Source organism: Eurosta solidaginis, chromosome 5, assembly GCF_040869045.1.
Source record: "Eurosta solidaginis isolate ZX-2024a chromosome 5, ASM4086904v1, whole genome shotgun sequence".
NCBI lineage: Eukaryota > Metazoa > Arthropoda > Insecta > Diptera > Tephritidae > Eurosta > Eurosta solidaginis.
Window position 1 is genome coordinate 231,840,474 of NC_090323.1, and position 24,762 is coordinate 231,865,235.

At 38.3% G+C, this 24,762-nt stretch overlaps 2 protein-coding genes across 3 annotated transcripts in view; one reads left to right on the top strand and one right to left on the bottom strand.

Annotated features, from left to right (window-relative positions):
* The first annotated feature begins 1,076 nt into the window (after nt 1-1,076).
* Nucleotides 1,077-2,859, top strand: LOC137254385 (uncharacterized). The gene is made up of 5 exons (XM_067792019.1): nt 1,077-1,296; nt 1,361-1,547; nt 1,862-2,041; nt 2,307-2,694; nt 2,747-2,859. The coding sequence occupies exons 1-5, from the start codon at nt 1,283-1,285 to the stop codon at nt 2,857-2,859; spliced, it is 882 nt and encodes a 293-aa protein (XP_067648120.1). The 5' UTR covers nt 1,077-1,282.
* A 12,643-nt stretch (nt 2,860-15,502) lies between these two features.
* The window catches only part of mv (lysosomal-trafficking regulator mauve), an 88,075-nt gene continuing 78,815 nt past the window's right edge, over nt 15,503-24,762 (bottom strand). For both annotated transcript variants that reach the window (XM_067788831.1, XM_067788832.1), the window contains exons 22-23: nt 15,827-16,348; nt 15,503-15,760 (exon numbers count right to left, since the gene is read on the bottom strand). In XM_067788831.1, coding sequence (XP_067644932.1) covers nt 15,640-15,760; nt 15,827-16,348 — 643 coding nt within the window. In that variant the 3' untranslated portion in view covers nt 15,503-15,639. The remainder of the gene's footprint in view (nt 15,761-15,826; nt 16,349-24,762) is intronic.

A 24,762-nucleotide genomic window follows, 5' to 3' on the forward strand; every position in this document is an offset into this window, starting at 1 on the left:
ACTCAAACATTTCTCATTCATCACCCCAGCTAATGTCAAAATGTATTAAGTTTGAGCTCGGATAGGGCGTTTTTGAAACAATATCCGAGATAGAACGTCCTTCAACCGAATTCTGAGATAGGGAGTTTTTAAAACGGCAGCCGAGATAGGGTGATATTCCACTCAGCAGTCTATATATAGTTTTGTATGGAAGAAAGTCTAGAACGCCTTTAAGAGAACAATTTACAAATATCAATGAAAATTTGAATAGCCTTAATTTTTTTATTTTTTTAAAAACGTTTTCGAAATCGATTTACAATCAATAAAAGCTATTACATTTCATTAAAGTTTTATTAACTTACCGACGAAATTTACAAATCATTTTTGTTGCTTTTTTCTAACATATAACACTGTACAACATTTCGGCTGAGCATTTGGCCAAACCAATATTTTTAAAGGAATTGATTCATAAGCAAAATAGTTTTCCCATCTTTCGTGGTTAGCCTCCAAACCACAGATCCATATGTATTGGATTTTCAAGTTTGAAAATGAACCCATTCTAATATATTTTACGTATTTTTTTAATTAAAAAGACATTTCAATTCTTGAATTTTGTTTTTTTTTTTTTTTTCAAAGGAGCATTTTTATGGTGGACGTTAAGGCTTGGTTTTTCAGTGTGAGTTTAAACCAGGGCTATTCATTTCATAGCACAATTGTGCCCTCTCAATTCACACGCATATGATTCGCTCTGTCGTCGTTAATTGAGTTAGTCGTCGCTTGGCACTTGGCGTAGCAACTTCGGTGGTAGGTATCGGCTGATCGGTATCAAAATATGTATGAAAAATTATGCGCGATATATATGCTTGTTGTTAGCTCGTTGCTTGCTAGTAAGCGACTAAATGAAAAATCAATTCACCCGCACGATCATCGCTACGATTGCGCTCTCACTAATACAGGTGCACTTTCAGTTTTGAATAGCCCTGGTTTAAACTCCAGTTAAAGTTGACTAGAGTTTAACCCTGCCACTCTGTTCGATAACATCGAATTTGGCTGCTCATCTCAGCTTAAGCGGCCGAAGTGGCAGGGTTAAACTCTAGTCAACTTTAACGGGCCGATTCTTACCGTTACCGGTAAAATAGTACCCAGAACATTATGTAACCGAAAATCGTTACTAGTTCTTTTATTCGCGATTCTCGCCAAAGTGGTAAAGCTGTCATCACCGAAAAACTCACCAGTGTCTGTGGTGAAATTTAAAATAGAATACATACATATATGTGTGTAAACAAAGAATAAAAGCAGCAAAATGGAGATGAACAAGTAAGTAAATTCTGTGAATATTTTTGAAAGTTCTCCGTAAATTAATAAATGCATATCATTATAGGAAGTATGCACGCACTACACAAGCCCAGCTGCGATGGTATATCGCATTTTGCAAGGACCACCCCGAACTAATGCAGGGAAAAAACTGTCCCAAATCGCCGAACCAAATTCAAGATTCGTGGAAAGAGATTTCCACAAATTTGAATTCAATGGTCGGCCCAGCAAGGACTCCTGACGCTTGGCGAGAAGTAAATAAATTTAACTAATTAATATATGTATACCTATTCCGCTAATTTGTGTTAAATAATATTTATGAGAGTGCAAAATCTGTGCGAACTACTATTTGCAGAATTCCGGAGTTTTTTCCGAGTGATTTAATATTGCTTGCGGCATTTGTAGTATGTTTGGGGAAAGTGCGAAATTGAACAACAAACTATTATACGCCTTATTTTAAATAAATCATATGCATCAAGGCTTGTTTGTTGTCAAAATTGTGCACTGACCACAAAAGCAGTACTTGGATCGTAGATACATATATATATCAAACGTTGTATATTTTCAGAGTTTGCGAAACTGGCGGAAGCAGTCGCGTGCTCGGGTTCGTAAGCTCATTAGTGAGCGACGACGAACTGGCGCAGGAGTAAATCCTGTGGCTGAGCTGACGGATTTCGAGCAGCAAGCGTTGGAGACTTTTGGAATTGCTGCTGTAGAAGGTCACTCAAACTCGAGGCTTGGATTTAACGTATGTAAATAAAGTGCTTTCACCATGTGTAATATTTCTATTATTGATGCATTGCATTGTCTCCCATGAAATGCATATGTACACATATACATCGGTACATTGTAATTTATTTTGAGAAGGTACATGATGTAAGCAAATACATATGTATAGCAAGGGCAACGCATGTCTACCAATTTGTAATAGCTATATAGAAATATTGCATTGGTATAAATAGTACTATTATTACCAAAAATATGTATGAAATTAATTTAATTGTTTATTACAGAACGAGAGTAATGCCGAAAATATTTCGCCAGCACCGGAGGTGGGGCCGAGATGTGCTGATCACGATGAGTTGATTGGTGATGAAGATGCGGAAGACATTTCTAACTTCTGCATAGTGATGTGTGAGTCACCTAGCCATGCTCCCCTAAGTCCTGCTCCTACAAATCCTGTGCCCAGTAGCTGTACCTCCTTATTTCCTGTCACTCCCAATCCTGTGCGCACCAACAGTTTTTTCAAAAGTCGCGCCTCCTTATTCCCTACTACTCCCAATGATGTGCCCACCAACCGTGCTGCCTCATCCCCTGCCACTATCAATCCAGTGCCCAACAGCGAAGCTTCCTTAGAGTCGGGAACTTCTAATCTTGCTTCCTCCAGCCGTGCTGCCTCAGGCAATTCAAAAACGTTTTCTAACTTCGTGAAAATTTTGAATTTTTTATTCAGAGTTCTCTTTTGAGCAAGCAGTTCTAAAGTCAAATCAGTTTTGGTATAACAAGCTACAAATTATAAGTCTCTTAAAATTTGCATTGATTTTTGAAAGTTTTTTGAGCCTATAATTTTTTCTTTGTTATAAGAATTTTTCTCAGTATGCAGTTTTGTAGCCTATTGAATTTTAGGATAATGTGTTAATCTCAATACTCTAAAATAACTTCCCTTTGATAATTATTTTTATTACTTTATTATTTCAGACCGTATTTCCATAAAAATAAATTTTTTTATATTAAAGAAACGTCCAAACACTATAAAAAAGTTCTCAAAAATCAGGAATTCCTTCTACCGCATTAAGATTAACACATTATTATCCTAAAATTCAATAGGCTACAAAACTGCATACTGAGAAAAATTCTAAACATTTTCACTGAAGAGTTGAAAATTCGCATAAAAATTCGCGAATTTCCTAAAAAGTTATAAGTTTTCATGTGGATTGTGGGAGTTATGATATATTTTTTTTTAACTTAGCGAAAATAATTTAGGTCCAGCCAAACTTAGTAAAAAATTTGAGTGGCGATGACTTTTGTCCAGGAAAGTATATAATTTTATGAAAATAAAAACATGGATAAATAACTCAAAATAAACAGCTCTTAAATTAGGAAATCGCTAGGCAGTATTAGGATAAATAGTTTATCAATTGCTGCCGAACCCTTTCGTCCTCCCGGTGAAGACTACTGTTGGTCGCATTTGCTGAACCCATACTTTCTTCGCCAACTTCATAATTTTCAATTTCCACTTCATCATACGGCCAACGTTTCCTCATAATATTGTCCCATCACTAAGGCGATGCTAAGGCCATGCCAAGCAGTATTTACGTTAACAATCAAATCAAGTATACACATATGTAAGGCAGCCCAGAGAGATGTCACACACAGATGCATTTACTTATACGCCTATGTGCGCGCGAGAGACTGTAAACTACAAACATTCACATCAATAATTCAATCTTTATGTATCTACATAAACGAATAAATAATTGCGTCTACACATATGTACCATGTGCAAACACATGCTTATCTGAGAAGTTTGAGAGCTACTGGACTAGTAGATTCTGGAAGCGCCTAAAAGATGTATAAAATTGTGCAATTTTAGTTATAGCTGAGAAGTTTGAGAGCTCATGGACAATGCTAGTACATTCTGGAAAAATGCGAACGAGGAAACCAAAGGGTATAAAAGGCAACAGATGTAGAGGCGCTGCAATTCAGTTTGAGTTGAGCTATCAATCAGTTGATTAAGCACGCGATCTGGCGGCCAATAGTAGAGTTTCATTTGAGTTATCAATCAGTTTGGTTATTAAGCCAGCGAGTAGCAAAGTATAAGTGTTATTGTGAAGTACTTAATAAAGGCCATTTTTCCATCATTCAATATTGGAGTTATTTATTCAACAGTTTAGTGATTCGAACTTAGCAGAGGATTGCAAATAAGAGGATTTGCAGCAAATTCGTTACAATTGGTGTCAGAAGAGGAATTGTTGAATAAATTCCAAAGGACAACAAGGACATGGCAAAGTTCAGTGAATTGAAGATCCAGCAACTAAAGAAGGAGTTGGAGACCCGTGGATTGAATACAAGCGGCGTTAAACTTGAACTTCAGGCACGGCTACGAGAGGCAATGGAAGCAGAAGGAATTGATGTGGAAGAGCATGTCTTTCTTCTTGATGGCGAGGAGACAACAAAAATTGAAGAGAAAAACGAAACATCGCAAACGGTTACCAGCACAGACTTGAACGTGATATTGGCTGCAATATCTGCACAAACGTCGACAGTAACATCGAAAATTGAAGCACAAGAAACACGTATGTCAGAAATGTCGACACAGATTACATCCAAGATGGAAACGCAATTGGAAGAACAGAAGACATATATGGCATCCCAACTGGAATCGCAGGAGACACGCATAACATCAAAGATGGAAGAACAAGAAGAGCGCTTATCATTACAGGTGGCACAAATGTCTTCACAGTTAGAAGCACAGGAAGCAAGGGTAACATCAAAGCTGGAAGCGCAGGATGCAAAAATCACTCAATTTCAGGCAGAAGTCGATGATTTGAAGGGTCGTATGGAGCAGTTACAATTAAATCGTCCAGCAGTTTCAGCGAGTAATCCAAAGGTAAAAAACCATCCTTTGACGGTTCTGTTCCTTTCCAGGTCTTTAAGCTACAGTTTGAGAAGACCGCAGCAGTGAACAACTGGAATGTGGAAGATAAAGTTGCCGCACTCTTCGTAGCATTGAAAGGACCAGCTGCCGAAATCTTACAGACTATTCCAGAGTACGAACGGAACAGTTATGACGCATTGATGGCTGCTGTAGAACGGCGATACGGAAGCGAACACAGGAAACAGATATTTCAAATAGAGTTGCAAAACCGCTACCAAAAAGCTAACGAGACTTTGCAGGAGTTTGCTTTTGACATTGAAATATTGGCTCATCTTGCAAATGCGGATGCACCCGTGGAATACACGGAAAGAGTGAAGATTCAGAGCTTTATAAATGGCATACGGGACGTCGAAACGAAGCGTCATTATTGAGTAAACCAGCATACAAAGCTCGTCGTGTGGAAGTAGAAAGGCCAGAGTGGGTAGATACAGTTTTAGAAGCTCTGAAGGGATCACAACAGAAAAATGCCGGAGTTATGAAGTGTTTCAAGTGCGGTAACCCAGGTCACATTGCACGTCATTGCAGTAGCAATTCCAATAGTTCCAACAATGTGGGTGGCCGTAAACGCAGAGCTGAAGGAGACGAGCAAATCTGCAAATCCACTCAATCGTTAAACTAAAGCGAGTCAGCAGCAAGGGGCGACAGCTGACTCCCTCAATTGAATGCCCCATAATCTCGTATCTCACAAATTGGAAGAAGGTCGAGCAATCTTACTGTCGGAGGACATGTGGATGGAAAGGAACGTTTACTGACTGTAGATACGGGTGCATGTCATTCCATCATTCGAGCGGATTTAGTCAACAAGTAGATAAGACCATTGCATGGAGCAATATTGCGTACAGCCACTGGAGAAGACACCCAGGCAATTGGAGAAGTAGAATGTGAAGTAGCAATTGGAAACGTCACGGTACTACACAATTTTATAGTGGCAGGTATTGTTGATGAAATCATAATTGGAGTGGACTTCTTAATCAACCAAGGCATCAAAATCGATATGCAAAGCAAGACGATGCGATATAAGAACATGGATGTGCCACTTAATTTCGGCTACGAGAGAGGCTACAGCAGTAAACGAGTGCTGGTGGAAGAGAGTCAGCAAATACCACCAAAATCAGAAGCAGTCATCTGGGCAAAGGTTGATGGAGATTGTGGGACAAACAAATTGTGGGTTGTCGAAGCAGCAAATAAATCAGCACTGAACATACTTGTAGGAAAAACCCTGGCTATGACAAAACAAGATGGACGCACTCCGGTAAGAGTACTCAATGAGTTCAAGTCACCATTCAATTTGACCAAAGGAGCTATTTTGGGAAGATGCCAAGAGGCCGAAGTAGTTATTAACTGTGAACAGCTCCAGGAACACGTTTCATCTAGTAATACTGATCTTTCAAATGATATCACGGCATGGACGCATGGGCTAGAGGAAGCCTATCAGAGTAAGGCAAAACAACTGCTCATAAAATACGCGAACATACTTGACCAGGATGATTCCAAACCAGGCCGCACCAATGTTGTGAAACATCAAATTGACACTGGAGATGCGAGGCCGATCCGTCAAGCTCCACGTAGTGTTCCACTGGCGAAGCGGGAAGTTGTGAGTCAAATCATACAAGAAATGAGTGACAGCGGCGTCATCGAACCATCAGCTAGTCCATGGAGCTCACCGGTAGTACTTGTAAAGAAGAAGGATGGAAAAATGAGGTTTTGCGTGGACTACCGAAAGTTGAATGACGTTACGAAAAAGGATAGCTACCCGTTGCCAAGAATTGACGACACTCTGGACTCGCTATCTGGTACGAAATGGTTTTCCACACTGGACTTGAAAAGCGGCTACTGGCAAGTTGAGGTGAAGGAGGAAGATAAAGAGAAAACGGCCTTCAGTGTCGGTGATGGTCTTTGGCAATTTACAGTGATGCCTTTTGGACTTTGTAATGCACCAGCTACTTTTGAGAGACTCATGGACCAGGTACTGAAAGGACTACATTGGAAAACATGCTTGGTGTACCTGGACGACATCATCGTATTGGGCAAGAGTTTTGATGAACATCTTAAAAACTTGGAGGAAGTTTTCCAGAGAATAGCTGGCGCTGGTCTGAAGTTAAGTCCCAAAAAGTGTACGCTGTTTAAAAAGGAAGTAAATTATTTGGGCCACAAGGTAACGACAGAAGGTGTATGTACAGCAAATGAAAAGATAGAGGCAGTAAAGGATTGGCCAAGACCACAGAATCTGCATGAATTGAGAAGTTTCCTTGGGCTGTGCACATATTACCGCCGATTTGTACCAAATTTTGCCAGCTTAGCCCATAGTCTCCACGAGCTAACAAGGAAAAATAAAGCTTTTGAATGGAAGAAGGAGCAAGAAGAAGCTTTCCAAACATTGAAAGAGCGATTGTGCACTGCCCCAATGTTGGCATACCCCATTCCAGGAGCAATGTTTATTCTAGATACAGATGGGAGCGGATATGCTATAGGAGGCGTTTTATCACAACTGGTCGATGGACAAGAGAAGGTAGTTGCATATTACAGCCGTTCAATTGGAAAACCAGAGAGGAACTATTGCGTTACACGGAGAGAGCTGTTGGCATTGGTAGAGTGCATTAAACATTTTCACAAATACCTCTACGGCCAACGATTCCGTGCCAGGACAGATCACGCAGCGTTGAAATAGCTTCTGCAGTTCCGTAATCCGGAAGGACAATTGGCACGGTGGATCGATCGACTACAAAGCTACGACTTTTCCATTGAGCATCGAAAAGGTAGTACCCATGGAAATGCCGATGCAATGTCACGAAGACCATGTAGTTTGGAATGCAAGCACTGTTCAAAAGCCGAGGCTAAAGAACACATTATAGATGTCCGGCTAATGAATATAACATGTACAGATGAATGGGACAAGGAACAGCTAAGAAAGTGCCAGCTAGAAGATGCAGATCTGTCACGTGTTATGCAAGGCCTCGAACGAAATGAAAGACCAAACAGAGAAGAGATGTCAGCAGAGAGTCCCATTGCGAAGTCATATTGGGCACAGTGGAACAGTTTAGAATTGATATCGGGTTGCCTTCATCGAGTATGGGAGAGTGAGGATGGTAAATACAAGAAAAACTGATAGTTGTTCCCAGAAAGAGGATTCCTGACGTACTGCATAATGGTCCAAGCGGAGGTCATCTTGGAATCACGAAGACGCTCGAGAAGATTAAACAGAGATTCTATTGGGTTGGTTGCCGTCAGTCGGTCACTGAGTGGATTGCGAACTGCGAGGTTTGCAGCAGAGCGAAAGGGCCCAAAACACGAAGTCATGGCCAGATGAAGCAATATAACTCAGGTGCGCCATTTGAAAGTATCGCCATGGATGTCGCAGGTCCAATTTCCTACTAGCAACCGCGGAAACAAATACGTACTGGTGGTTATGGATTATTTCAGTAAATGGCCAGAGGTATACCCAATCCCAAACCAAGAAGCAGAAACAGTAGCAGAAGTGGTTAAAAACGAATGGGTTGCAAGGTATGGTGTACCAATGGAGTTACAATCTGACCAAGGCAGGAATTTCGAATCAGCTGTGTTCCAGGAAATGTGTAAGTCATTGGGCATTCGAAAAACACGGACAACTGCATTGTATCCTCAATCCGATGGTATGGTAGAACGATTCAATAGAACATTGGAGGAGCACTTAAGGAAAGTAGTAGACAAGTACCATAAAGAATGGGATACCCGCATACCATTATTCTTGATGGCTTACCGATCAGCAGTGCATGAGACAACGGGCAAAACCCCTGAAAAAGTAATTTTTGGCAATGACCTTAGACTGCCAGCTGATTTGAAGTTTGGGATAGATGCCAATGCGGGGAGAAATGTCAGGAAATCCACTAGTGATTTGGAAGAAGAGCTAAGAGAAATACATGATCTGATAAGGCAACGAACAAAGATTATGAGTGACAAGATGAAAGCCAGATATGATAAAGCCATTAATTCAGAAGGTTTTCAGGAAGGAGATTTGGTGCTGTTATACAACCCACAACGTAAAAAAGGTTTGTCCCCGAAATTGCAGTGTAATTGGGAAGGCCCATACAAAGTTGTAAAACGGATCAACGATGTAGTGTACCGCATATAAACCATCGGTAAACCACGAACCAAAATGAAAGTGGTCCATTTGGAAAGGCTGGCAACGTTTAGATCGAGAGATTTGTCTGATCGGGACGATCAGACTTAGGTGGAGGGCAGTGTCACGGATATTAGCATCACTAAGTTATCCCATCACTAAGGCGATGCTAAGGCCATGCCAAGCAGTATTTACGTTAATAATCAAATCAAGTATATTCATATATAAGGCAGCCCAGAGAGATGTCACACACAGATGCATTTACTTATACGCCTATGTGCGCGCGAGAGACTGTAAACTACAAACATTCACATCAATAATTCAATCTTTATGTATCTACATAAACGAATAAATAATTGCGTCTACACATATGTACCATGTACGAATACGAGCAGCGGAGAGTTAATGCGCAAACACATGCATATATCTGAGAAGTTTGAGAGCTCATGGACAATGCTAGTACATTCTGGAAAAATGCGAACGAGGAAACCAAAGGGTATAAAAGGCAACAGATGTAGAGGCGCTGCAATTCAGTTTGAGTTGAGCTATCAATCAGTTGATTAAGCACGCGATCTGACGGCCAATAGTAGAGTTTCATTTGAGTTATCAATCAGTTTGGTTATTAAGCCAGCGAGTAGCAAAGTATAAGTGTTATTGTGAAGTACTTAATAAAGGCCATTTTTCCATCATTCAATATTGAAGTTATTTATTCAACAGTTTAGTGATTCGAACTTAGCAGAGGATTGCAAATAAGAGGATTTGCAGCAAATTCGTTACAATATTATGTAAAATAATACAGGCGTTTACAATTTTCGTAACCGTTTCAGGGCTATAATGAAGAGTGCGATGTTGCGCTAAGCATCGAAATCTTGATTTAAGACAACCGAATCCTCTCTCAATTACATTTCGTGCTTTGCAGTGCACTTTGTTAAATTTTTCCTCCCGAGGAGTTGCTGGTTCAGCTAAGGGTGTAATCAGCTACGGTTCTAGTGGATATCCCTGATCGCTTATAAGCAAACTTCCTCTCTGGTCGCTCATAAATGCACGCACATTTGACGTTGTCCATATACCTGAATCATGGCATGATCCAGGAAAAGTAGCATCAACTGACAAAACCCTCAAATTGTCGTCGCAAACAGCTTCAACATTAACGCTGTAGTATCCTTTCCGGTTCATGTACAGACTACAAGGTCTTGACGGATAATTTTTTTGTGGACAAATTAGCGCCACATGTGTGCAATCGATTGCACCAATAACACCTTTCAATCCGAACTTTGTATAGAACCTAGACAAATAAAAACAAATAATATGAGTGCATGCTGTATGTTAAGATGCACGTTCACCCTTACCTTGCTTTTATAGCCAATTGCTCCTCATTTGTGGTCGGAAAACTTACTTCGGACGATTTTTCTCTGACAATCAAGTTCACTAAGTACTTGATTGCTCGTGAAGCAGATGGCTGACTGAGTGCGGCATACATATTGTTAGCAACACATTTTTGGTAGGAACCATGCGCCAAAAAAGTGAGGCAACAAAAAAATCGCACGCCAAATGGAAGCGAAGTGGCTTGGTCATCCTTTGGCATCTAATCTTCTATGAGCAACTTACACGCTTCCTTGGGCAAACGAAAATGATGCTTGAATGTACCAGAGGGAAGGTTCATGGGATCACTATTGTCCCGAGGGCTCCTCAAATTGTGCCTTCTCTCCAAAATTTCATTCTCTTCGTCTTCAATGAGTAGCAATAATAATAAACTCGACATTTTGTTATAAATATATATATTTTATTGTTTACGTTCAATTTTCACAATTCTGTTTTGCGCTTTCAACAGCTGTTTTGTGTGGTTACATCTATGTTACCATCTTTTTTAGTGGGTAAACAATTATCCGGCTACTTTCGTGGGCAGAATACCAAAAGGGTACAAAAGTTGCCACATGAAGCAAGTTGCCGTGGTGAAGAAGATTGTTACCACATTAGAATCAGGCTGTAACTGGAGTTTAAACTCGCACTGAAAACCGGGCCTAAAGCTCATAGCGATTTCGGATTCAGCTTGTCACAGATATTTCAATGATTCTTTTTCAACGTCTTATGTTCGGGGTTTCAGTGCGAGTTCGAAATCATGTTAAAGTTGATTAGACTTGGTAGAGTTACCACTTGAACTCCGATGAAAAGCAAAAATTTCCCTTCAAAAAACGCGATTACTCCATTAATAGTGTAAGGAATACTCCTTTAGGAGATAGGAGTGCTCCAAAACTAATCTGTATTCATACAAAAAATTAGCTCCAATTAACATTGCGGTGTCCTAAGAGAGGAGTAGGTGATCCCACTCTAGCTTTGTTTGTGAGTATTCCATAGAGTACATACGTGAGAGTACTTTCCAAGCTACTTTCACTGTAGTACTCCATGGAGCACCGACAGAGGATCAAATGCTTGGAATACTAGCAAAAGAGTTGAAGAGTTAAACCACCCTCGATGGATTACCTAATGGAGTACCTACAGGAGATAACTTAAGAAAGTACTCTTAAAGCATTACTCCTTGGAGTAAGCAATGGAAGAGTACTTTTAAAACCATCGCTAGAGAAGAAGCCACCCAAAATAAAACAAAAAATTTATAAAAAAATTATATTAGTTTATTCACGCAAATGCTAAATAACAGAAGAATATTCGTAGTATAAAATATAAAAGTGATTGCCTTCTGGTGCTATGCTAGGAGAGCTGACCAATTCCATAATCTCTGATCCTACGGCATAATTTGGAGTTCTTCGCATTTTCTCCATTTTTCAATCTGCGCGCAAACTTTTCCATATTTAACCTTTATATATTTGGATATAATTATTTTATTTTTCACCAATAAAATTGTTTGTCTTTTAAATTAAATTCACTCTGGTAATTCTTTCCGACACAATTCCTCTTTGAATATTTCTCTATACTATAGTATGTATACATAAAACCAGTTCCGCGGTTGTATTTTATCAGAGTTGCCATAGTAAAATTTTTTTATCAGTTATTTCTATGCAATATTTTACTTTTGGCAACTCTGTTCGATCGTCATCGTGTCGTGATCACGGTCGTTAAAACACGAGCAATGATCGGCTGATGGTGGTCCGCAAACGCACTGGAGTATTGTTAGAGTTCTCAAACATGAAAAAATGGAAGACGTAATCCAACAATTTTTGCAGGGTTGTATTTAAACGAACAAAGTGTTAACGTTAAGCTCTGGTCAACTTCAACTGGAGTTTAAGTTAACTAGAGTTTAACTCTACCATATTGGGCGATTGAGCTAAGATGTGCAGTACAATTTGAAGTATACAGCCAAAGACGCAAAGCTGAAATGAGCTCAACTTTAACTGCAGTAGACTTGGGTCGTTTCGTTCTGAACTTGCTCAATTAACCGGGACTCTCAACTGAACAAGTGAACTAGATCTTCGATTTCGGTTCTATTTGTTCTTTTAGTTCGTTTTATCTAATGTTGTTCTTTCTCTCTTCTCGTTCGCGAACATTGTAAATTCATACATACATACGTAGAAGTGAGCACGAATGTCAATCAAAGATGACTTGATACGAAACATTTGTTTACGCTCTCATTTTTTCGCTCTCACGAGGGATTTATCTCAAATTTGTGCTGGCAACAATCACAGATAAATCCATCGCGCCAGCTGAAGCGGGTCCCAGAAAAAAAAATGTGCCAACTAAAACGGGCCAAAAATTTCGGTAAACTTTAGTTTGACCTACAACTGTAGAAATGCGTTCAAAAATTATGGGAAAAAGGATAAAAATACTTGTTTTAGTGTAAATATTATCAGTTCGAGGGTAAATATTATTTCCCATTCAAAAGTTATCACTAAAAACTGATTTTTTGATCAGAGAACCTGGAACATCAGACATGTAGGATAAGTCCTATCCACTAAACGATGTTAACTATTATATCCTAGGTCCGATTTACTCAAATTTCAAAAGAATATTTGGTTTTCAATCGCAGTTAAATGCGTTATACTGTTTTCACACAGAAACTTAATGATCTCATTTCACCTGCTAATGAAATCGTAAATTTTTTGCTTTCACACAGAAGTAACTGCTCGATTAGTATGAATGATGAGACAGACAATCATGGCGGAACGATACAAGGTGGGAGCATGGTGACATACCTACAAACAAAAAAAATTCCATGTACTTGTAAATTCGATGGACAAATGTCAAAATCGTACTGCGCCGGCAGTTGATGTATCAAATCAAATAAAAAAGGTTATAATCAGCTGTTCGATGCGGCCACCTTGTATCGTTCCGCCATGCAGACAATGGCATTTGGTTTGAAAACTAAGAAGCGGAAACGGAAGCGGAACGCTGCCAACAGAGTTGCATTGTGCTTTTGACTTCATTAGGCATTCGATTAGCTACTAATGAAATAATAATAGATTCGAATTTTGTAGGGAAGATTGAGCTCAATAAGCGTCTTAATGTAGAAAATTGCCTTTATTATTCAATAAGCCGTTTTACGACTATCATTTTATTAAATGATTGAAACTATAAAATCGCCGAAATGTATGTCAAAAATCCCCATATTCAGATCTATTCATTTTTGTTTGGAGTGGCATCATTGACAAAAAAAGTTAATTTTGACAGCGCTCTCTCGAAACAAAAGCCGTCATCCAGTGAGTTTTACAGCTCCGGCTCACGCTCAATTCTCACGGGAATTCTCTGGATCATTGAGAGACTTGAGAAGCAGATGTCGTAAAATTTTCGCACACGTGAAATGTGATAGGCAGATGTCGCCGCTGCTTTTCATTTAACTCATACGGCGAACGGCTAAGCAGCGACATCTATTTTTGAAAAAGTAGGTTTATTAAAGGCAGCGTTGCCAAACTAAAAAGAAGTAATTAACAAATTATCTGGCTCACAAATTGAAGCAGACTTCTATCTGGATTTATCTGGCTCAAATCGTTGTTGTTTCATTTACATGTAACATTATTTATCTGGCTGAGGATCTTTGCCACCGGATGATGGCTAAAGAGTTGCAAATCCCTTCATCTATGATGTCGATGATGCCAATTACACTAAAGACTAAAGATATGTGTGGCACTGGTACAAAAAGATATGTGTGGACTATTTGTGAAAAACATCTTTTGTAAGAAACTAATTATTACATTTATTAAACTTGAAAATTTCATATTTACAATTTGTGTCTGTACTCTATCAACTTCCTGGATCTTCCGAAATTTGTTACTTTTTTTGAAGTTAATTATACATATATACATTCACCCTTATCGCGAGTTTTATTTTCACCCGAAAATATTCACAGTTTTTGTTCACCCTATCGCAGAGGGTGGGGAAAAAATTTTTCGTGTTCGAAAAAGATTTCACCTTATCGGCAACTCTTTGTTCGGGCGAAATGAACAGCGCGGAAACCCAAATTTGTTCACTTACATTTTACAGGCGAACGAAGAAAAATGTAAGTAATTTTTTGTTTTGAAATTAGGTACTCTTATTATTAGAAATAAATCAATAAATAATGCACAATCGGAAGCTGAGGGGAAAAAAGTGAAATTCCTGTATTGCTAAGTAGGTAAATTCTATTTTTAATGACAACGTATTAGTCGGCCAAGTTATCCATTGTGGACAAAGCAACGGTTCCAAAATGTTGAACACCTCGCTGAAACAAGATTGGCTAAGACCCACTCCTTGGTCCTTTCCAACGCCTTTCCCTATGCAAAAAACCGAAGACATGTACTCAACTTTACAATTGGTGGAACTCCATATTTGTGCTTCAATGGGAGCATGGAGTTGGTAAGATATCTAGCAAATATTACAATGCCGGCTTGTTTACCCTGTAATATTGGCGTAAGCTAATTGAAAAAAATATAACTTGCTATTCAAAACTGCTGAAAATAGTAATTTTTAGCTTACAGTGAATCATTTAGCTTCAAAGGGTTAGAACTGCTCCTTAATTGCCTCCGCATCGCTTTCACATTTATATTCTCCTCGCGTTCAATCAATACCAACCTAAGTGCAATACTAAACATTATTTTATTTCTATTTTTGTTGTATTTTAACGAAATATATGCTTGTTTACAAAATTTACACAATTGGAAGTAAATTATTTGTTCACTGCTAGTTCACAATAGAGCATCAGCTGTTTCGAAGTGAACTTTTGTTCGCCCGAAATTGCCGATAGGCGAAAAAAAAACAAAAAGAACAACTTTTTCGTTCATCAGAAAAAGAACGAAAGGACCGAATATCTGAAATGAACGAAAAAGCACAACTCTAAACTGCAGCTTAGAGGCGCACTAAAAACCGACGCTTCGCATCAAAAATAGCAGGGTTAAATTTTTGACAACTTGAACGGTAACACAATTCCATTTCTAAAGAGTACCTGTTGAGTTTTTCTAAACTTGTTTCTTCAGTTAAATATGGTTTTGCACGTAATCCCAACCAGCGTGGTTTAAAGTTCTGAGACATGCTTTAATGTCAATAAAAATGTATATTTTTTTATAAACCACTTGTTTTCTTTATAAAAAGATATTGCTTTCAAATAAATTTAAACATTATACCTTTGAAGAAAAACTATTAAGCTTATCCTGAATAATTCATCACTTCGTTACTTATATGCTATTTGTGGAAATTTTGGAGAATTCCCATAAAGTCCCTCAGATTCCCAAACTTGAATGTGTGAATCTTTTGTAAGCGCCACTAAATGTTGATGCGTTGAGTATGAAATGCTGAAACGGGAAACAATATTACTTTTGTAATTCAAAATATCAATTGAATAGCAATCAATTAAATACCTTTTTATATTTGATATGCCTGTAATGATTTCACTAACAAAACTCAAATTCCAGCTAGACCACAAACGTATCGTTCCACCTTCAATCGCCGTTGCTATGACATTAACTCCAACACCTTCTTTAATATACGAATACGTTGCCGCCAAAATACGATCTTCATTTACAATATGTTGTACATAACGTGCATTTGCTGTGTGTAATCTTAATATTGATTTTCCATTCGGATTTATAGAGACATTCACAAAATCATCCAAGCTCTCTTCTGTCACTTCAAAACATTCATCTGGCGCTGTTGGTGATGTTGCGAGAGCATCGTTTACATGTTGTTGTTGTTGTTCACCATTGGCAAAATATTTGTTATCATTTTCATTTTGTTGTAGTTCTGTTGCTGATTTTTGTACCAATGGCTGTGGTATGCTATGTACCGTAACAATGTCACCCAATGTGGGACTTATGGCGATTACCGTAATTGGAGAGTGGTGAATTTCCGCAGGTCTTTCAATTGTGCGTATATAATTCCAACTAGAAAATAAACAAAAACATAAATTATGATATAAAAATTTATAGATTGGTAGCCAGCATTGCTACTGTTGTCCTGGTGGAACTTTGATTTACCTCTACAGTTCTAAAAAAATGTTAAGAAAATTGTATCTTTCTCCCTCTGCCATCCCACCATCTTCCTTCTCATCATCTCTTCCTTTCTTACTATCGCTCTCTCCCCCTCCCTTTCGATCTCCCATCATCCTTGATTCTGCATCTATATCTCCCTCCCTTCCGCTCTATTACCTCTACCTTTTCTCTTCTCGCCTTTGTTCCAGCTGCCGCTCCCAATGTATCTCTCCATATCCTTTCACATCATTTCCTTCTTAAATCGTCATATTTGCTTCTCTATTTTTTATTATACTGTGGCGAATATTAGCATTTCGGTACATCACTATGTTGCTAGTAAATAAATGCACAACAGTAAAGCAAGCAGCCACAAATACAGAGCAAAGAGAGTATTTTACATACAAACATGTAGTCAGCAGCTAAAGCGCATATAACTACACTTTTTCCAGTTTAAGTTGAGAAAATTACAATTCAAGTTCAGAAATTTCATTTCAAGTTCAGAAAATTGCATTTCAAGTTCAGAAAATTACAATACAAGTTCAGAAAGTTTGTTAAGAATTTTTTCGTTCATGCAATGGAAATAAAAGTATGCAAGATGGCAAATGTTAGCGCTAATAATTTGATACAAGGATATGAAGACATACTATCTGTTAAGGAAGCATTGGACTTCTTAACACACTTAAATACATTTTGCTCACATGAAGGAGATAGCGAAAAAAAACGTTTCCTCTCTTCTCTCTCCTTCTGTCATAAGAGGTCAGTTACAAGGACATCCAGCTATATTCAAAAGGCCACAAGCATTTATATGCATTGAGTATGACAACAGTGATGACGAAATCATCGGAGCGTCCATAATCCCGCAAGAAACGTATAAGCACTGTGTGCACAGATCAAGTCTTCCTCCACCTGCCTCTGGCAGCTCTGTGGAGGTCTCCCCCTTCCATTGCTTCCAAAGTGCGGTGTCGACTGAAGTACTTTCATGGCCGGAGCGTTCTCATGCACTTGTTGCAAAGAGTTATCCTCCGTTTGATTTCTTAGCTCAGGATGTACCCGCCTTGGAGAAAACTTGGGGTACAGTATATCCAAGCCACCATTGTCAACAAAGGATCAACACTTCCGCAAATAACATATAAGTATTACATTACGTAGTATGAATTGGAATAACTTTTGAAAAATAAGACCCTACTTATCATTTTTTGAATTTGAATTGTAATTTTCTAAACTTGAAATGCAATTTTCTGAACTTGAATTGTAATTTTCTGAACTTGAATTGTAATTTTCTGAATTTAAATTGGAATTTATGAACTTGAATTGTAATTTTCTGAACTTGAATTGTAAATTTCTGAATTTAAATTGGAAATTCTGAACTTGAATTGTAATTTTCTGAACTTGAATTGGAATTTTCTGAAATTGAGTTGCAAATTTCTGAAATTAAACTGTAAAAGGTGTAGTAGACAAACTTGAATATCAGATATACAAACGAAAAATAAAAAAGCAGATGTTCGAGTAGGCTGTTCGTGAAAAGTCTAGACCTTAGGAAAAATAGGCGAACGAGGCAACAGAGAGTATAAAAGCAGCGCATGCTGAGGAATAATGAATCAGTTTGATTTTGAACACGCCATTAGTGAAGTACGCGAGTAATCTAGTTGTGAAGCACTGCTGCAAAAGTTGTGTAAATTTAGAACATTTTGATATACTGAGCATTTGAGTTATTTATTTGACAGTTCAGAGATTCGAACGAAAGTGTAAAGGGCAGCAAGGACATGGCGAAGTTAAGCGAATTGAACATCCAGCAACTGAAAAAGGAGTTGGAGAACCGTGGACTGAATACAACGGGCAATAAGTCTGAACTTCAAGCATGGCTATGAGAGGTTATGGTGAAGATGCCACAACAAAAAGAGAAAAACGAAACGCCTCAAACAAGTGCAAACACGGACTTGAGCATGATATCTGCACAATCCACAAATATGTCATCACAGCTGGAGACACGTATAATATCGAAGATTGAAGCACAAGAAGCACGTATAACAGGACAACTGGAATCCCAAGATACACGCATAACCTCCAAGATGGAAGAACAAGAGCAGCGCTTATCATTGCCGGTGGCCCAAATGTCTTCGCATTTAGAAGCACAGGAAGCGAGAGTATCATCAAAACTGGAAGCGCAGGATGCAAGAATCGCTCAACTTCAGGCAGAGGTCGATGATTTAAAAGGTCGTATGGAGCAGTTAAAACTAAATCCCCTAACTGTTCCAGCGAGCAATCCGAAGCCAAAAACTCCGTCTTTTGATGGATATGTTCCTTTCCAGGTATTTCCATTCGAGAAGACGTCAGCAGTTAACAACTGGCATACTGAAGATAAGGCTGCTACACTGCTCGTCGCATTGAAAGGATCTGTGGCTGAAATCTTAAAAACTACTCCAGAGGGCGAACGGGATAGTTATGGCATTGATGACCGCTGTCGAGAGACGTTATGGAAGCGAGCATAGAAAACAGATATACGAAATTGAGCTGCAAAACGGCTACCAAAAAGCGAATGAGACTTTGCAGGAGTTTGCGCCGAATGTGATAAGGCTGGCCTGTCTGGCAAATGCGGACGTTTTAGAGATTTACAATGCGAGACGTCGAAATGAAGCGAGCTACATACGCAAACTCAAAGCCAACATTTGCTGAAACGGTATCCCACGCACTGACTCGGGAAACAGCCTCGTTTTTGTGTAAGCCAGCATTCAAAGAGCGCTGTGGAACTAAAAAGGCCGTGGACACAATATTAGAAGCACTAAAAGGATTGCAACAGCGGAGTGACAGAGTAATCAAATGCTTCAAGTGCGGGAAGCCAGGTCACATTGCACGCCATTGCGGTCTTGACCCAAGTGGTTCCAACAGCATGGGTGGTCTTAAGCACAAAGTGGAAGGAGATGAGATAGAGCGAGCCAGATGTAGGCAGCAAGAACTAGATCCAGCTGTTGAATGACCCGTTATATCTGTTTCACAAATTGGAAGAAAATCGAGCAGACTTATTGTCGAGGGTTTTGTGGATGGCAAGGAGCGTTTATTGACTGTTGATACGAGCGCATCTCATTCCATCCGAATCTGATTTGTCCAATAAGACAGTAAAACTAGTACATGGAGCAAGTTTGCGTACGGTCACTGGCGAGTATAACCAAGTTCAGGGCGAAGTAATATGTGAAGTCTTAATTGGGAAGGGCACGGTTCTACACAAATTCGTTGTGGCAAAGATTGTTGATGAAGTCATATTAGGAGTGGACTTCTTAGTTGACCGTGGCATCAGGATCGACATGCAAAGTGGGATTATGCGCTATAAGAACAAGGATATACCACTTAACTTAAGTTTGGAGAAAGGGTTCAGCGGTAAGCGAGTGCTGGTGGAGGAGATTCAACAGAGACCATAAAAGTCGAATACAGTAGACTGCGCAAATATTTGTGGAACGAATGGAACACACAAATCAAAACCGAATGTACTTGCGGGAAAAATACTGGCGTTGACAAATCCAAATGGACGCACTAAAACGAAGGAAAGAATTTCCCAGAGAGAGTGCAAGGGTGGTTTCAAGCCAGAACGCAATACTGTTGTAAAACTCGGTTCTGATTATGCAAAGCCAATCCGTGAAGCACAAGCTCATCGATGTAGTCTATTGGCCAAACAACGGAGTGTTAGGCAACAAACCAGGATCATGAGTAGTAAGATGAAAGACAGGTATGACAAGAACAATTGAGTAGGTTTCCTGGAGGAAGATTTGGTAATGTTATACAACTCTCAAGATGTTTTATCAAAGCGGATCAGCGATGTCGTCTACCGCATACAAATTGGGAAACCACGAAATAGAAGGGTGGTTTACTTGGAGAGGCTAGCAGCGGTTGGATCGAAAGATTTGTCTGATCGGGACGACCAGACTTAGGTTAAGGGCAGTGTTGCGAATATTAGCATGTTGATACATGAATATCACAACAACAGTAAAGCAAGCAGCCACACATAGATGTAACTGCGCAGAGAATATTTCACACACATACATGTAGTCAGCAGGTAGGAGCAGAAGTTATCGCTCACACATATACACGCATACAACAAGAAGGAAAACGTGAATTAGATTACATAAATGAGAAATAAATAACTTATTTTGTTTTGTTGATTTGCCGACAGGGTGGATAAATGATGTGTATATTGGAACGATTTTTCGTCATCCCTTGTCAAATTGGTTTCGAAACAAACCTGGGGGCCTACTCTGTATTGCGATGCGAAAGAAAAAATACGCGAAATCGCAAAATCGGTACTCTGTATCTTGACATTCGCATGTATATTTTGACTTTCGCATTCACATTTTGCCCATTCGCAATTTTTCTCCCTTTTCGCATTGCCGGCACTCTGTAAAGCGAAAGCGAATGTCAAACAGCATTCATTTTCGCATTTTTCTTGCTACAAGTAATAGGCATTCGCATTGTTCAAATATGTAAGTATTAATTGATGATTTTATAAATTGATATCTTTATATTCATTTAAAAATATATAGGACAACTCAAAAAACAAAACAAACACAAAAGCAACAATTTGTAATCCTAGTGGACTTAAAATACATAAATAAATAACAATTAAATCGAAACCACTTTTCTATAAAGCATTTCTATTTGAAATCATGTCATTTTTTATTTGTTCTCTGATACAACTAGCAATATTTCCCATTCTATGATTTTCCACGTTTTCTGTATTTATCACGTTCACTTCTTCCAGTTCAATTTCTGAACTGGGAGAATTTCTTCATTTAAATCAATCCTTTCTTCATTTAAATCGTTCCATAATGCTACAGAATCCTTTTTTAATTTGTTCAACAAAAATTAATCGTTTGCCGAAATTGTAATCGCCTTGTTTCTTTTGTTCTCTTTCTTTGAGTTTGGTCAGTGATGCATACTCAAGCAAAAAATTAGCGAAAAATAAAAAAGCGACATTGTTAGCGATGCGATACCGCTACAGAGTTCCAATTATCTTTCGCATCGCAATTTATTTTCGCATCGCACTGCCTTTCGCATCGCAATACAGAGTAGGCCCCCTGTTTCGTTGTGCCATTATCAGTGTCGATTTTCGAATAAATCAGCCACTATTCGAGAAGGTTCAGATCCTTGGAGAAATATGCGAATGAGTCAACAGAGAATACAAAAGCAGCGCAAGCAGAGGAATAATGAATCGGTTTGATTTTAAGACGCTATAAGAAAAATGATTGTGAATTGTGTGCGAACGGACGTGTATTTGGAGCTCGTAAATAGAATAACATTATTAAGTCTGTGTGCTTTGATAAGCACTAAAAATTGGTGAAACTAGCAAAGTACTTAGTGACAGGTGATGTACCAGCATTAATAAAGTGCCTGTGAGATTCAATTATATTTAATTTAATTAAAAAGGTGAAAATATATTTTGCTTGTGCAGTTTTGTGTAACTGTTAAGCAGAAAATGGAAGAGTGCGGGAAATGTCGCAAAAAAATAAGAGGGGAAACAGGTGTAAGATGTGAGGGTGTGTGTGGTAAGGTTTACCATAAAAACATTGCGTGTGCATCTATCGATGATTATGGCCTTAATTGTTTGCAAGGTTGTAAACTTTTAAGATTTATTTGTGATGATTGCATGATTTATGTTTCCAATGTTGATGAGGCTTTAAGGGAAATCTTGGCTATTTCAGAGGTAAACAAAGTAAATTTGAAAGAGCAAAAAAGCGAAATTCAAAAAATGTTGAGTGAGCATAAAAGGGAAGTAAGCGCTTCCATAACTCACAACGAAAGAGAGATGAAAATAATAGTAGAAAAAATCTATAAGGCGAACTCAGAAAAACTAGAGTTAATGAAAAAAATAGAATGCTTGTGCTTAGAAAATAAGGATAAACTAAGTAAAGTTAGTATACCGAACAAGGCGTTCACTAAGCAAAAGGATGAAATTATTAATGAAGTTAAAGGTTGCTAATATCCCTAATGAGGCATTTAATAAACAGAAAGAGGAAATTATAAAAGAAGTTAAGAAGGCTGCAAATCAGAATAAAGGTTTTGACGGTGGAAATGTTTCTACATATGCCACTGTTACAAAAGGCATCCCACCAATTGTTATTAAGCCCAAAGTGAAACAAGCCATTGAGAAAACAAAAACGGATTTAAACAAAATAGATCCATCCCATTTAAATATAGGAAGGGTACAAAACAAAAATAATGGCACGATAATTATAAGCGCTAATACAGCAGGCGACAAGGATAAAATTAGAGATACGCTAACAGAAAAGTTGGATAAAAATGTGTATAATATAGCTGAGCCAAAAGTTTATTTTCCTAGAGTTGTGGTAGCTAATATTAGTGCAGAGCATACCGAGAGCGAAATAGTTAGCCGAATCCTTGCGCAGAATGATACACTGAGGGAAGCTAAAATGAAATGTATTACAATTAAACGCGCTAAAAAAGAAAATAGAGGACAACATATTAATGCAGTTATAGAAATAGAGCATAAATATTATGAGGCCATCCTGAGACATAAGAAAATTAATGTTGGATGGGATCGCTGCCCAGTTTATGACGGTCAAACTGTAAAAAGGTGCTACAAATGTTTAGGGTTTAACCACATAGCTGCCAATTACACTCTGAAACAGAGATGTAGTAACTGTCTGGGAGAACATGGGGCAGAAAACTGCAAGGAGAGCATGCCCATTAATAAATGTGGTAATTGCGTAGATGCCAATAATCAGTTAGGGTTTAAGCTCAATATAGACCATAACATAATGAGCCATGACTGCCCAGTTTATCAAAGGAAGCTTAAACTGGAAAAACAACGAGTTGGTTTTTAGCAACCAAGACGTACAGGCCCAGCAATAAATGTTTTTGATTTGAAATGTGCCTACTTGAATATTTGTAGTTTGTTAGCAAATAAAGCAGAGCTCGAAAAAATGATAGAAGAAGTGGATCCGGACATTGTTTTATGCTCAGAAACACGTATAACTTCAGATATTCTTGATTCTGAAATTAATATTGCACCGTATGCATTAATTCGCTGCGACTCTCATAGTAAACATACGGGAGGGGTCGTCTTATTACTGAAAAAGGAAATCAAGTACAAAGTCAAGTTTAATCGATCAATTGATAGAAATGTATGGTATGCTATTGTAAAATTAAAGCAAGTGGACATTAAGTGGCAAATAGGTGTGTTGCACCATTCCCCAAGTTCTAGTGACAGTGAATTTTTAAATCACGTAGAGAGTATTTTATCAGAAGTATTAGAATCAGGTACGAATTCCCTTCTAGTTGGAGATTTCAATATAAACTTAAATATTAACTCTTCGAGTAGCTACAAACTGAATGAAATTTGTGCACGTAGCGCAATGAAACAAAAAATAAATTTCAATACAAGAGTCGCGGAAACTTCTCAAACAAAAATAGATTTATTATATGCAAACGCTGATATACTGTCTTGTGTAAATCTTGAAGACCACAGAATATCCGATCACGAAACTATTTCATTTGCTATAAAAGTAAGTAATTCAAACCCGTTACGAAGAGTCATTTCATCAACATCCTGGGAGAATTATTCGGCCGATAACTTGACGACTCTACTGAGGAATTGCGATCTCAGTTTAATAAGAAGCATGAATGTCAACGACATGGTCAACTATATAAATACTTGTTTACTAGATTGTATGGGAGTACTACCGTTTGAAAAAAACAGTACGGTAAAGTTAAGAAATAAATGGTATGACCAAGAATTGACAGAATTGAATAAACTAAAATACCGGTTGCACTCACAAGCTAGAGCAACGGGTGACTATACCGAATATAACATGGTCGCGAAGTACTACAAAAAACTAATCAAATTTAAAAAGATTAAATACATGGAGAATAATATTGATATCAATTGTTCAGATAGCAGGCTAATGTGGAAGTATCTTAAGCATGCTTTAAACTTAACGGGGCCAAAAGAAAAGATCTTGACGGTGATCGTAAAAGGTGTGACATATGATACACCCCGCGATATTGCTGAAGCATTGAACTCTTTCTCTATAGATAGCATTGTTGATATAAACAGGGAAATTGAAGTTGTTCAGAGTCAGAACGACTTCCAATTTACAACTAGGTCATGTTTAAAATTCGAAGAAATTACGGTTGAGGATGTTATACGTATAGCAAAAAGGTTCAAAAATAAAACTGGGGGGAAAAATTTACTTTCAGAAGGCGTAATTAAAGATTCGGTATCGTACATGGGTTTCTTCTATGCAGCCGCTATAAACAAATCCATGACTACTGGAATAGTGCCAGACATGTGGAAAATTTCGACAATAGTACCAATTAGG